The sequence below is a fragment of the Nicotiana tabacum genome, chromosome 14 (assembly GCF_000715075.1).
Source record: "Nicotiana tabacum cultivar K326 chromosome 14, ASM71507v2, whole genome shotgun sequence".
Lineage (NCBI taxonomy): Eukaryota > Viridiplantae > Streptophyta > Magnoliopsida > Solanales > Solanaceae > Nicotiana > Nicotiana tabacum.
The window spans coordinates 107,787,645-107,802,154 of record NC_134093.1 but is presented as its reverse complement, the minus strand read 5'-3'; the positions used below and the strand labels follow the sequence as shown (position 1 = coordinate 107,802,154).

The 14,510-nt window shown below is 34.3% G+C and overlaps 2 protein-coding genes across 2 annotated transcripts; one reads left to right on the top strand and one right to left on the bottom strand.

Annotated features, from left to right (window-relative positions):
- Positions 1-1,155: 1,155 nt before the first annotated feature.
- Positions 1,156-5,327, top strand: LOC107782127 (uncharacterized). The gene is made up of 2 exons (XM_016602969.2): positions 1,156-2,424; positions 4,873-5,327. Exons 1-2 carry the CDS (start codon positions 2,143-2,145, stop codon positions 5,035-5,037), a joined length of 447 nt encoding a protein of 148 aa, XP_016458455.1. The 5' UTR covers positions 1,156-2,142; the 3' UTR covers positions 5,038-5,327.
- A 1,500-nt stretch (positions 5,328-6,827) lies between these two features.
- LOC107782131 (uncharacterized) lies at positions 6,828-8,482 on the bottom strand. Its single transcript, XM_075230287.1, has 2 exons — positions 8,332-8,482; positions 6,828-7,588 (listed from the first exon to the last, which is right to left on the bottom strand). Exons 1-2 carry the CDS (start codon positions 8,480-8,482, stop codon positions 6,828-6,830), a joined length of 912 nt encoding a protein of 303 aa, XP_075086388.1.
- Between the last annotated feature and the right edge of the window lie 6,028 nt (positions 8,483-14,510).

The window sequence follows — 14,510 nt, the reverse complement described above, 5'->3', positions numbered from 1 at the left end:
GGTGTTTATTAAAAATATAGGACTTTACTAAGTGGTAATACGATGTATAGACCTTGACACTTGTGCTGGAACGTTAAAAGGAAAAATCTCTTTACCATTTTGCAGCCATTTTCTCAAAATTTGACAAACCAACAAACCTCTTGAATTATTTTTGAAGAAAATAGAAAGGAATCAAATAATTTAAAGCAAAGAATTCACTTTGAAAAGTTTAAGGCCTTGCCAATTAATTTGCAAAAATAGTGAAACTTCTTATGGAATAAGGATAAAGACTCAAGAGGCTATTCGAAGTTAAACAAAAGCACGTGTTATTGGGCTGGGCCCTGTCTGATTTGAAAAAGTAAACCTAGGGAGCTGCTAGGGTCCATTGGCCCCATGCCATTACCAATGTTCCTATCATTTGCATAATGAAAAAGAAAAGAGAATTAAATCGTAAGCAAACAAATGATTTTTTATAAGTTTTAGCAAATAATGTACTAAATTCAAAAGCAAAACATGTTTTAAGTCATCGAACAAATTTTTAATGAAAAATACTTACTCACACTTGACGCACATACTAAAACAAACAAGTGAATGACATGCATCTTCTTCATAGAATTTATCACTAACCACGGTTAACTAATATGTGACTTTAGTTTATTACTCAATTATGGTAAATTAATATAGGTTGTACTTGCATTGTTTCTATATTTTGACTTTGTCATGATCAATCCCTCATTAGGGACTAACTTTCGAGTAAAACAAAGTTTAAGAGGCATCATAAACAAGCAAGTGTTTTATCTCTAAAAGTAGCATTGAAAAAATGCTCCTTTTATGGGCACAAATAAATCACGTTGACTGAATCACATTAAATATTTATATTTTTTTGGTATATTTTTTTTTTTGTTATCTGATTTATCTGTCATTTAAGATCTATTTTGTTAGCTTGCGCACGACACCCGATTATTTCGATATTAATATTAACGGGCCGCCTTATGCGATGAGATTTTGTCCATGGATATTGAATGGTTAAATAAAATAAAATATAAAAAACCACAAATTATTCTTTTATATGTAAAGCAGTAGATAGCGAGAGATGTCCATTTTAAACAGTCTACACAGGTGATATTTCCAACTTGTTCTACTTACTATATATTAAAAGAGCAAAGGAAAAGAACAATCTTGAGACTTGCTGCTGCAGTGCACTGCAGAGTCTTCATAGGCAGCTAAATTCAGCTCAAATTTCTCTGTATCCAAATCCCAAAGTTATCTTTCTTTTTCAATAAAATTCATGTCACCTCTGTCTATAAAGTGAAACAAAACAGCCCCTCATGTTTTTTCTCCTTACCCTTAATGTCTTGAGTCTAGTGTCAGTAATACTTTGTTCCTTTTATAATGGTGTCAAATTCTTGAAAAGCTCATAAAACACTACCATAACTATCTTCCCAAGTTCTCATATTTTGTTAGTTTCTTGAAAAAAGAATAGTAAAAAAGACATGATTTTGTTTCTTGGTTTGGTAACTATAATGGTGTCAAATTCTTGATAAGCTTACAAGTTCTCATATCCCAAGTTCTTGAATTTTTGTAGGTTGGGTTTTTACTCTACCATAGTTGTCTTACCAAGTTCTCGTATTTTGTAAGTTTCTTGAAAAAAAGAAGAGTAAAAAACACATGATTTTGATTGGTTTTTAAGCATTTTCAGTTAATGTTTTTGTAATTATGATGGTGTCAAAATCTTTAAAAGCTCATATAATTACCAAAACTGTCTTCCCAAGTTCTCATATTTTGTAAGTTTCTTAAAAAAAGAAGAGTAAATTTACACATGATTTTGATGGGTTTTTGACAGTTTTTAGTTCTTGTTTTGGTAATTATAGTGGTGGTCAAAATCTTGAAAAGGTCATAAAACTAACATTACTGTCTTCCCAAGTTCTCATATTTTGTAAGTTTCTTAAAAAAGAAGAGTAAAAAAGCCATGATTTTGGTTGGTTTTTGACCATTTTAGTTCTTGGTTTCAATATCTTGAAAATGTCATATAACTAACATAACTATATTCCCAAGTTCTTGAAATTTGTAGCTTTCTTGAAAATAGAATTATAGAAGAGTGAAAAAAGACATGATTTTGGTTGGTTTTTGACATTGTTTAGTTCTTGATTTTTTGGTAAAATTATGGGAGAAGAAGAGGGGTGGGGTTGGACACCTACACCAAGTGGATCACCAATGTACATAACAAAAGATGATCATTGGACTCATTTTGATAACTCTGTTAATGCTGTTTCCTTTGGATTTGTTGCCACTGCCATTCTCATCTCTATGTTTCTTGTCATGGCTATTTTTGAGAGGTTTCTCAGACCCAACTCGCCGGCTTTGTCGCCGTCCGGTAGCCGGAATCTTGGTGACATTGATTCCCAAATTGGTTTCAATGGAAAACTTGGTTATCCAACACAAAAAGTAAGTGTTTTTTGCTGGAATTTTACTTACAGTAAAATGTTTTGTTCTAATTGCATTGTAGCTGCTGGTAATTGTTCTAATTGCATCTCCTATTTAGGAATTAGTGAGTGTCCTTGATTTCATTTTTTTGGGGCAAAAATATCCAGAGTTGTCTTTTAAGTTAAAGACTTTTACAGCCCAAAGAATTTTTTTTTCAAAAGTACTTTTATCAAAAGTAGTGAGAAACAATTTGTGTTTGGCTAATTAATTTAAAAAATAGTTCTGTGCAGCAATTAGTATTTGGTCAAGTTTTTGTGTATTTTTCTCAAAATTATTTTTCAAAAAGTTAGCTTTTTCAGAGAAGCTACTTTTTTATGCTTATGCAAAATTGCTCCAGCTTATTGGAGAAGCTTGGCCAAACATGCTATTAGTTTAAAATTTTAGGATAAAATAAGTACCGACTAATATCTAAATAGCATCTCTGAGGCCGGTTCGGGCTACAATGACTATCCGTACACTTGGCCCCAAGTTTTGCTTTCTTAACAATGTTTATGAGGCCGGTTCTTTGTGTCCTTGTGTTTGATGGGCTTTAAACACATTTGGCTGGTCGATCGAAAATCATTATAACCGCTAACCAAATATATAAAAAACATATACAGATTATGTATTAAGTTGCATATGACTTCCCTCGAGAATCAAGATTGTGTACACAAAAGAACACTTCTATTATTTTGGTGTCTGAGCATCAAGAAGTTAGCTTTTTCTATCGGCCAAAATTAATATGATCTAGTACTTTATGCAGTACCTGTTGATTTTGGTGTATTGGAGCATAGCCCCCATATATGTACATGACTTCCATAATTCCATTAAGGTCCATCACCACTTATCTTAATGAGATGGAATGCCAGCCTTGTAGAAACTTTGTGTTTATTGTTTAGGGATCGTTTGGTAGAGTGTATAAGAATAATATTTAATAATGTTTATTAGTAATGCTGGGAGATGTTGGGATTTGTTATGCGCGGATTATTTCTTATCGACAGTTTGATTTCGTGTATTAAAGGTTTTGAAAGAGGAGTTCTGTCTTTATACATGCTTATCCATGTATTAAAAACCACGTTATTGCTAATGTCATGGTTTGCTATGTATAAGAATAGTACTGAATAAAGTGTATAACTAATATAAATATTGGTTATACAAAGGAAAATCACTACCAAACGAGGGATTAATAATACCAAAGTTAATACATGTATTATTCTCTCTAATACATCCTATCAAACGGCCCCTTATAGTATTATAACTCCTTTCCAGCTCAAATTACATGTATTATACACGACTAGCTTCCGTATTGTGGCATAAGTAGTATTTTCTTAATGTTGGTGTCCAGATCAACTTACATGCATCTAGACTATTTCACTAGTTACCTGCTATTTTCCACCAATACAAATAACACACCAAAAAGACCGTGGGATAAAGAAGGTTCAAATTGCAATAGAGACAAAAAAATATTAGGCGATATCTTTACATTTGCCTAAAGATTGGTGAACAAAATTACTCGTTACCATTGTTTAGGTCCTTTCCTGGTTATTTATTATTACATGTTGTGTCATTTGCTCCTATTGTTTTGTTGTTGTCACTGTTTGTTAGTTTATTTTCACTGTTCCTTGAGTTGAAGGTCTTTCGAAAACAACCTTTCTACCTTCACAACGTAAGGGTAATATCTACGTACACATTACCCTCTTCATACCCCACATGTGAAATTGCACTGGGTTTGTTGTTGTTGTACCATTGTTTAGGTCCTATGTTTTTCGGAGGCTTTTAAATCCATTTTAGTAAAAATTTATAGAGTATCTGATAGTTTTGTTTTAATTTTTATTTTGTATAATGTTTGCTGAAATTATACGAAAAAAACATGGTTAGTGAGATTTTATATAACCGATCCCAACTTATTTAGAACTGAGACGTTTTTGTAACTTCTTTAGTGTCTTGAGCCATATGATTTATCCAAAAAGAGGGGGAAAAGGAAAATGTCTTCAGTCATATGACATTACCAATTCTAAAGAGATGTTTCTAATTAGTTCCTTATGACAATTATTTTGAAGGGGGCATGCTTTATTTTTTAAAATCCTGCTCAATGATATAGATATTATACAATTACTTCACCTTTTGTTGGATAGGGAAGTAATGTTCATGTGCTGGTAAACATTGATAGTTGCTGCCCATACTCATAATATTAAGTCTTTGCCCTGGACTTCCACCTTTTAAACACTATATAAAAGGAGAAATATTTTAGATAGTTAGATATGTAAGAAAACATATGACAATGGAATATTTATAATTAATTTACAGGTTGCTAATTGCACTATATATATATATATATATATATATATATAAATATAAATTTGCACTTGAGTTGATGCAACGTGCAAAATTTATTTAACTAGCTATAACATGTTATGATTTTGCTCTCAGGTATCAACAAATGCCCGAGAAGTATCAGTGTTGATGCCAGGGGAAGACATCCCTACTTTTATAGCTAATCCTGCTCCTGTACCCTGTCCTCCCGAACGCGATCCATGGCCTCCCCATCAACAGAATTCCTTGCCCGGTTTCTTGAACTCCGACTCAAATGCATAGTCCTAGCTCAATCTGAACTCCAACTCAAATGCCAAATTGATGAATCACAAAATTATTAGGAGTTCTTCGTGTGGCTTTTTTGTCCCTCCTCTTGGCTCCTTAAATTATGTACATACCATTTAAACATTGAATTCTTAGCTCAGCTCGTGGCCTCTATCTTCAGAATGGTTCGCCTGACTAATATGAATGAATATTACGTTATTAATAGAGTAAGTTGTTCTTTAAGCTGTGCTTATATTTTTATTATTTTAAAAAAAATTTCAATCCAAATCTTTGGGATGGAAATAGCACGAGAAGTTTTCGCTTTTGCTTAACTTTGTTGCCATTATCTTCCAGATTTTCCAAATTGATGCCATCGCTGTCATTGGTATGTTAAAAGGTTGAATTTAGGACTTTAATTTGCATTTGGGCATAGTCTTGCGTGAGCTTAGAAGTTGGAAAAATAGCCTGATAAATTAAATCTAGACATAAGATTCGGAGGCGTGAAAATTCACTCTTCTTAAATTACACGTCAAGTGCATTTGCTATAAAATGCAGGTGGTTTTTGGAGTAATTGGTCTTCAACGCCGCCCCATTTTTGGTTGCAAAATGGGGATGAATAGTGTCACTCCAAATTTGGAGCGATCTCTTCATTGCTATTCTATATTACTTTATTATTATTTTTATTATTTAACTCTTTTAATTTATCTCTTTATGGAGCATACTAGAGATGGAAGTTGAATATTTATGTAGTATTTAATCTAAATTTTACCATAACCTAATATGTATTTAATTATCTTGTATCTCAAAGATCTCACTTTTATTTGAATTATCCGTTAATATATATAATCTATAATATTTGCTTACAAATTATATTATTTAAAAATTTATAGTATAAAATAATTTTATATTAAATGGTCATATAAGAAATGAATATAAATTATATTTGATAAATATGTAAAAAAGGAAAAAGATAGAATCTTTAATAGAAATAAGAAAATAAAATTTAAATAAAAGATAATAATATAATATTAAAGAGAGAAAAGAATATAAAATGGAATATTCTTTTTTGGAGTAAAAAATGGAGTAATGATTGGAGTAAATTTACTCTATTTTGGAGGAGAAAATGGAGGCAAGGGTTGGAGATGACCTAAGTTGATAAAAATACATGCAAGTCTCTTGAGGTGATTATCAATTTTTCATAGATATTACAAACTTTCTAACCCGAATTCTTGACCTTCGCTCAAAAGCGGACCCAGGATTTAAGCATGACAGGGGCACTATTATCTTTATTATGCCAATTACCAACGATAAAGTTCAGGGACAACTCTTTGAAATGACTATGATAATTTATAATCAAAATAAAAACATCAATATTATCGAATACCATTAACTTGATACTAATATAACAAAAATACATTGTCCACTCATAGTTGAATTCGACGCGCTTTCATATTTTGAAAACTGTCAATAATAACATCATTGTTTATATTTACAAATACTTCCTTCTCAAACTAACAAACTAAACAATAATTTAAAAATGTATCACTAATACTACTACGCAATTCATGTTTGATGTACTTCATGGATGAGAATGCTCTTTGTACCGTTGAAGTTGCGACAGGTAAAATTAAAGTCTACTTCACAAGCAAATAAACAAGTGAATAAGTGTCCATAAGATTTGCCTCAACCAATGTTTTTGCCAAATCACCAATTCATTCCAAATCAGAGAACCTAGGGTTACCATGTTGCATGTGCCATATGAAAGTGTCAAGTTGTCAACTAAGATCTCGAAGCTTCAATTCACCAAACTAATCGGGATAGTACTTGACCAATGTCATTATTCTTTCCTTATCAAAATTAGCAAATGCGTTAGCCGGATTCAAGCTAGCCATACCAAGAATCAAGTTACTACTCACAATATCAAAACGACTATTAAGCTCCAGAAGTTGCAAATCAATCACAACATAAAAAAGGTCAACACGTAAGTGATGTGAATAAGTAACGCTAGAAGGCCTGCGATTCGACTTTCCAAGAATATAGAATTCTTCCATCTTGGGCACCGAAATTTCATGTTTTGTACAAAATAAAGATACTTCATCCATCAATGATTCCCATCCTTCATCTCTCATTCCTTGCAACCTTTCCTTTATGATATCAAAAAATATCATGGTATTGATAATATCTTGCTCTTTCGTCTGGAAAGTTTTGCTCAACTCGTTTGACATTATCAAAACTTTCAACATTAAGTGAAACAAGAAAACAAATTCAAATACTTTAATTTTACCCAAAAAAGCTTCTGCTTGTAGCCTATCATTAACATCACCTTCACATTCAATCACCCCAAGCACATGAACAATAGAAGAAAATAAAATAACAAAGTTATCCAATGTTTTACAATGTGATCCCCAACGAGTGTCACCTGGCCTTTGAAGCCCTCGCTCTTGATTTAATCCTTTCCCACTTTGAACTTCACCACTCTCTAGCAATTGCTCAAACAATTCTGCTTGATATTTCTGAAGTTGATCTCTATGCTTAAAAGAAACTCCAATTATATTCAACACATTAGTAACTATAGCAAAGAAAGTTTCTTATGAAGTAACTATAGCAACACATTAGTAACTATAGCAAAATCGTTCACGTTTTAGTCAGAAAGTATTGATTTATGTTCCCAAAACTAATGAAAGTGTACAAATTGCAGGAATGTTGGAAATTTAGGCTCTTATGTAAAAATCAAACTAAAAAAGGAGTGTTCCGACTCACAAGGCAAGAAGGGGCACAACACACGAAAAGTGCGGTCCGCAAAAGCAAGTGCGGACTGCAGAATTTCGTCTGCGGTCGCAGAACTGATGAAGAAGCCCAGCAGTACTTGAAGTAAAAGTTCGTACCGCACACGATTTGTACGGCCGCAGAACATGATCCACATTGACAAGAATTCAAAAAGTTCACAGAGTGTGCAAATGATCAAGACTAAAGCTTTGCCTGAAGTGCGGACCACACAAGTATTGTGCGGCCGCAAAAGCCGACTTGTGGCCGCAGACCAAATTATGCGGCCGCTGAATCCAGTTCGCTAATCTTGTTCTCCGAGTTCAAGTATTAGCGGCAATTAGATTTTGATCAGCAATAATTATTCGTTAGTGGCAAATAGAGGTAATGACCACTAAAAACTAAAAATTTGAAAGAAGTCTTTCCCTCAAATTCCCTAAATTTTCAAATCCCTTCGTTCTAAGCTCTAAGAATTGCTTCATTCCTTCCATCATCGCCGGTCCTTCGTGTTTCGGTGCCTTCTCTTAGAATTCCTCAATGATATGTCACCTTCCATTTTTATTACTATGACAATTGTCTTCATGTAGTGTTCGTACTTATTCTCTTCTTTGTAATTTCTATGCATCTCAAAAGACACCTTTAGGCAAAACCCTAATTTCCTTAGCAAAGCCTTTCCATCCATAACCAAATTTGATGACATGTTACCTTATATTTTGAGGCTAATCATTAAAACCAAAAGCATTGGTTGTTCAATTGCAGGATTTTTTCAGTTTTCTTCAAATTCTTGAGGTTAAAATCAATCTTCACTTTTGTTTTATTCTTTCTTTTTACATAAAAGTAGTGATTTTATTTCTTCATTTTCTTTCGAGTTATTTATATTGCATTTGACATTGTTTGATATGATGTTGGGGAGAAAAAACAAAGCCCAATCTAGATCAATCTGTTTTCTCAAAGTTTATTTAATTGCTACTTAGGGTGGTATTTTAGCTTTTAAAGGGTTGGTGTAGCGGACAACTTGTAGTTCTTCGCTCGGTATACATTATTTCTGATTGTTGGTAAAGGAATTTCGTAAGTCATAATGTTAACATTCATTTTTTAAATTGTTTCAGGTCATACACTATGGAGTAGAAGTCTTTCTTTGTAATGGATTTAATAAAATACATTATGTTTTTTTTTTAAATTGGGTATTAATATGTTTTATTTTTACAAACTTGTGTACATTTTAATTAAATTTTTAAGGTCAAGTATTATTTATTGATAATATTTGAATCAAGATGAATGAAAAATAGGTATAACATTTTCCTGGCATTAGTATTATCGGAAAAATCTTCCTCTAATTAGTACCAGCATTAAAAAAGATTTTTAAATGCACGTATAAAGGCAAATCAAGAGTAGTTTTAGTTGCTATTGTAATTTACGCTAAGAATATCCTTTTATTTATTTTTTTATTTTTTTTACTGGCAATAAATGGGTCTTTGCCGGCAATAACAATGGCCGTCGATATATGAGTTAGCATATTTCAAAGACAATGTTAGTGGCTATTGTAATTGCCAGTAAATAAATGTCGGTAAAAGTAATAACTTATAGCGGCAATAATTAGTGTCTTTATCAACATTTGATAAAATTGCCGCTAAAACCTTTAGCGACGCGGGATACAACGACAAATAATTAATTACCGGTAAAGGTATTTGCGGCAATTTCTATTGCCGCTAAAGGGAAATATAATGGCCGCTAAAAGCCATTTTTGTTGTAGTGAGTTCCCTACAAACTGAGGCAATATGCGGACCGCACATTGAATTGTGCGGTCGTAGAACCTCTCGAGAAGCATTTTTATCAGCGAAATTTGGATCACTATAAATAGACGAGAATCAAATATTTAGGTCAAGTTTTGAAGTTTTAGCAGCTGTAGCCGTTGTAGTTTTCCATTTTAGGAAATTTGTGATCATTTTAGGATTTAAACATCATAGTTTATCATTTTAATTTTATATTATGGGATAAATTAATATTTCTTCTTTATTTTCTTCATTTCTACTATGGGCAGCTAGACTTTTACTAGGGTTGTGACCCAACTCTAGTGTGTAAAACTTATGAGTATTTAATTTAATGCTTGTTTATGATTGTGTGTTGATTATTTAGCCCTGTTTATGCTTTAATTTTAGAATTAATGGTCGCAAACATAGATTCATGCCTTTTTGACTTGGTATTTACTTGAGAAAGATGAACCTAGTCTAGTAAAACTTGGGCTAATTAAGGATTTGATGGGCTAATTAAGGATTTGATTAGCCCTATTAAAGGGTTTGAATTAGAGATAAGGAAAACCCGACTTGAGCTCATATCAACTATTTAGCTTGATACCTATTTGGGCTTGAGAAAGCCAAATTGGGCAAAATCACTCTATGACCGAGAGTTATTGAGTAGGTAACTTAGAGTTGAGAGCTATAATACACCCCGATCAATAAAACAAGTGTTAACGTACTTATCACATTAGGCGAACACCTAGGTGAAGGTCACATCCCTAGGCATTTTAACCATTTGGTAAAAGCAACAAAAACAATCACTCATTTTTAATTTCTTCTCATTAGTTTATAATTGCTAATGTTAATTTAGAAGTAGAAAACATAATCCCTTGTTTGTGTCACGATCCAAATTTTCCTCTGTAAGATGTCATGATGGCACCTAGTTTTAGGGATTAGGTAAGCCTAACACCTACTGAATTAGTGGTGACTCAACCAACAAGTATTATGTCACGACCAAATATTCAACTAGCCGTGATGTCACCTAACCTCACCCGCTAGGCAAGCCAAATAAAAACAATCCAATTCAGTTAATATTTAACTAACTCTAACACACTCCACAAGTAGTACAAATCATGAGCTTCTAAGATTAGAATTTACAAAACTAGTGTGAAATAAAAATTCGTCATCTGTTTGAAATATACATGAACAGATTAAAATTCTAAAGCTACCATGAATAAGAGGCAGCAATGACTGGAATGCAGGTACATCTTCAGATCCAGCTCCCACCGTACGCCGCAACATCAACATTAAAAATCTGCACGCAAGGTGCAAAAGTGTAGTATGAGTCCAATCGACCCTATGTACTTAATAAGTAACAAACCTAACCTTAGATTGAAAGTAGTGACGGGTTAGAACACAGGTCAAAGTCCAACACCAATAGCCAACAACAGCTCATAATAATATAATAAAAGTGGTACAAGAAATAACTCAGAAATAAAATGTTCAGCTCGTTCACAGTTCTAGAAAATAGACATGCCTTTCAAGTATAATAATGAAATCCAAATCTTTTACCGAAAATACCAAAAATATGAGTAAGTTCGTAAAATCATGATTTTCCTTCCAAAATATTTCAACAGGTAAATGTTTCATTATCAAATGGCATGAAAAGAAGTACATCTCTATGCCTACATGTCAATTTATATGAGATGTCATGAATGACGTGATACAGTACAACATAAGGAAAAATACGTCTCTATGCTTGTATGTCAAGCATGCATGTCAATGTAGTACAACATAATGAACAATCATATGCATATTCGCAGAGTATCAATCCACTCAGTCCTCCCAATCACTCGACACTCGCACTAAATAGGTACCTGCGCTCACTGGGGGTGTGTGCAGACTCCGGAGGGGGTCCTTCAGTGCGCTATAATCCACACGGACAACTCACGTGCTGCATGGATAAATCACGTGCTATAATATAAATATCTGTATCCGCACGGAAAACTCACGTGCTGCTCGGATAACTCACGTGCTATAGTATCAATATCTGGATCCGCACGGACAACTCACGTGCTGCACGGACAACTCACGTGCTATAGTATCAATAACCTCACAATGAGACCCTTGGCCTCACTCAATCATCAATCTCTCTAGTCTCTTGGGCCCACGATGTCATGAAACTAGCCCAAAAATAATGATATGATGTGTCAATATATAGCAACAGAGACTGAGATATGATATGAAATGAATGAACATGACTGGGTATGAAATTTTAATGTAAGCAAATAACTCAACAACAGTCATGACCTCAAATAACTCAACAACAGTCATGACCTCAGTGGGTCCCAACAGAATAAACATGTAGCCTAGACTTGGTTTCTAACATGGATCACAACTCAATAACTCTAGTACGTAGAGATTTCATGATTGCAGATAAGTTCAGGTAACTACACAACATCACAGAAATAACGGAGTTACAATTAACCCGGTGCATGCCCACACGCCCGTCACCTAGTATGTGCGTCACCTTAACAACAAACACATAACATGAAATTCGGGGTTTCATACCCTTAACACTAAGTTTAGAAGTGTTACTTACCTCGAACAAGCTAATTCCAATACCGAGCAAGCCAAGCGATGCTCCAAAATATCATCCCGCGCGTACCGACCTCCGAGTGGATCGAATCTAGCTAAAAGAAACTCAAATACATTAAATAAAACCTAAGGAAACAATTCCAATTGATAAAGGTCGAATCTTAATAAAAACCCGAAATCGACCCAAAATCCCAACCCGGGCTCGCGCCTCGGAACCCGATGAAACTCACAAAATCTGACAACCCATCCAATTACGAGTCCAACCATACTAAATTTACCAAATTCCGACATCAACTCGACCTCCAAATCTCAAATCTTATTTTCAAATCCCTAGGCCCAATTTCTCGAATTATACCTCAAATACACGTAATCTAGTCAGAATACTTAATGATAATTCAATATTATTGACTAACAATGATCATAAGTGACTCACCTCAAGTTCTCCCGTGAAATTCCTTTGACAAATCGCCCCAAACCGTGTGTTAGAACTCCAAAATGACAAAAATGTTGGACCCTTATATTTTTGTAGCCTGCCCAGTGTTCTCGCTTCTGCGGAACATTTAATCGCTTTTGCAGAGAATCTACCATTTCTACGGTTAGCCAAGGCTTCATTACCTCCCGCTTCTGTAATTATGCTTCCGCTTCTGCGGTCTCCGACGCACCTTCAATTCCTTGTCCGCATCTGCGATCACGCAGGTGCAGAAGTTTTTCCCTCGCACCTGCGGCCACTGTCCGCTCTCCCTTTTCTGCTTCTGCGCTCCTAGGCTCGCTTCTGCGATCTTGCACCTGCGAGTCAAGTTCCGAAGGTGCGATTGCATCCGATGGCAAAAAGCTTCCAGCTTTGTTCTAAGTCCGATTTTGATCCGTTAACCATCCGAAACTCATCCGAGGCCCCCGAGGCCTCAGCCAATTACACCAATGAGTCCCAAAACATCATACAAACTTAGTCGAGCCCTCAAATCACATCAAAAAATGCTAAAACCACGAATCGTACCCCAATTCAAGCCTAATGAAAACTAACAAATTTCTAACTTCTACATTCGATGCCGAAACCTATCAAATCAAGTCCGATTGACCTCTAAATTTGCACACAAGTCCCAGATGACCTAACAAAGCTATTCAATTTCCAGGAACCACAATCCGAACCTGATATCAAAGTCAACTCCCGGTCAAGCTTATGAACTTTCCATTTATAACTTTTGCCATTTCAAGCCAAAATCAACTGCGAACATCCAAATAAATATCCGGACACACTCCCAAGTCTAAAAATCACCATACGAAGCTATTGGAGCCATCAAAACTCTATTCAGGAGTCGTTTGCACAAAAGTCAAACTCCGATCAGCCCTTTTTATTTAAACTTCCAACATGAATTTGCTTCATTCGAACTACTCTTGAAACACTAGAAAACCAAATCCGACAATACACACTAGTCATAATACATTATCTGAAGTTATTCAGGACTTCAAATAGTTGAAAGGAGCATAAATACTCAAAACGACCGGTCTGGTCGTTACATATTAAATATGAAATAGAAATTTTCTACAATCCCAAAATTGGTAGTACAAGTCACAAGCTCTACAGAGTTTACTAGAAAAATATCTAAATACAATTATTCCAGAATAGGATCAACAATGCAGAAAAATATGAGAAGATGACTCTGAAACCTGCGAACGCGATAACATGTATACCTTAAGTTTCCACAGCAATGTCCAATCAATTAGCAAGATTATCAACAACACCGAGGAACCTAGATCTGCACAAAAATGTGCAGAAGAGTAGCATGAGTACACCACAATGGTACCCAGTAAATATCAAGCCTAACCTCGGTAGAGTGGTGATGAGGCTAGGTCAAGACACCTACCAGACATATAAACCTGTACAAAATGCTACATAAAGCTAACAAGAAAAGAATCAATGTATGTCCAATAGCAAAAGAATTTTCAATTCAAATCAACAATGAGAACAATGAGTACACGGATAGCAACGAGAAAACAATGAAGTAATTAAGCAACTACATAGTCAGAGTACAAATGACATATGAATGGGTTCAAGTAAGGAATCATATGACAAATCAATCAATTAAATTATTTATGATGCATGTATTTCAACATAAATTACTGATCACGCCCAACTATTCCTTAAAAAAAGGACTAAGCGGTCGTTGCAAATATATTCCAGTTAACAAGTACGGAGTCGAATCCCACATGGAATTAACCTATTAAGCACAGCTACTAGACTCGCACAAATTCACGCAATCAATATTTAGAAATATTTAAATAACAAATTGGATGTTTACTAACTAAATATCACGTAATAAAAATGTAGTAATTAATAACTAACTACGAACAGGTTGTAGACAAGATTTGGAATGGTCTAAGGTTTTGATTTCCCCT

Excerpts from the sequence above, each read along its gene's own strand:
- LOC107782127 (XM_016602969.2), top strand. The coding sequence starts at position 2,143 with ATGGGAGAAGAAGAGGGGTGGGGTTGGACACCTACACCAAGTGGATCA. Across the intron at positions 2,425-4,872 it reads TTGGTTATCCAACACAAAAA|GTATCAACAAATGCCCGAGA; the intron begins GTAAGTGTTTTT and ends TTTTGCTCTCAG.
- LOC107782131 (XM_075230287.1), bottom strand. The coding sequence starts at position 8,482 with ATGTCATCAAATTTGGTTATGGATGGAAAGGCTTTGCTAAGGAAATTA. Across the intron at positions 7,589-8,331 it reads CATAGTAATAAAAATGGAAG|TTACTAATGTGTTGAATATA; the intron begins GTGACATATCAT and ends TCTTTGCTATAG.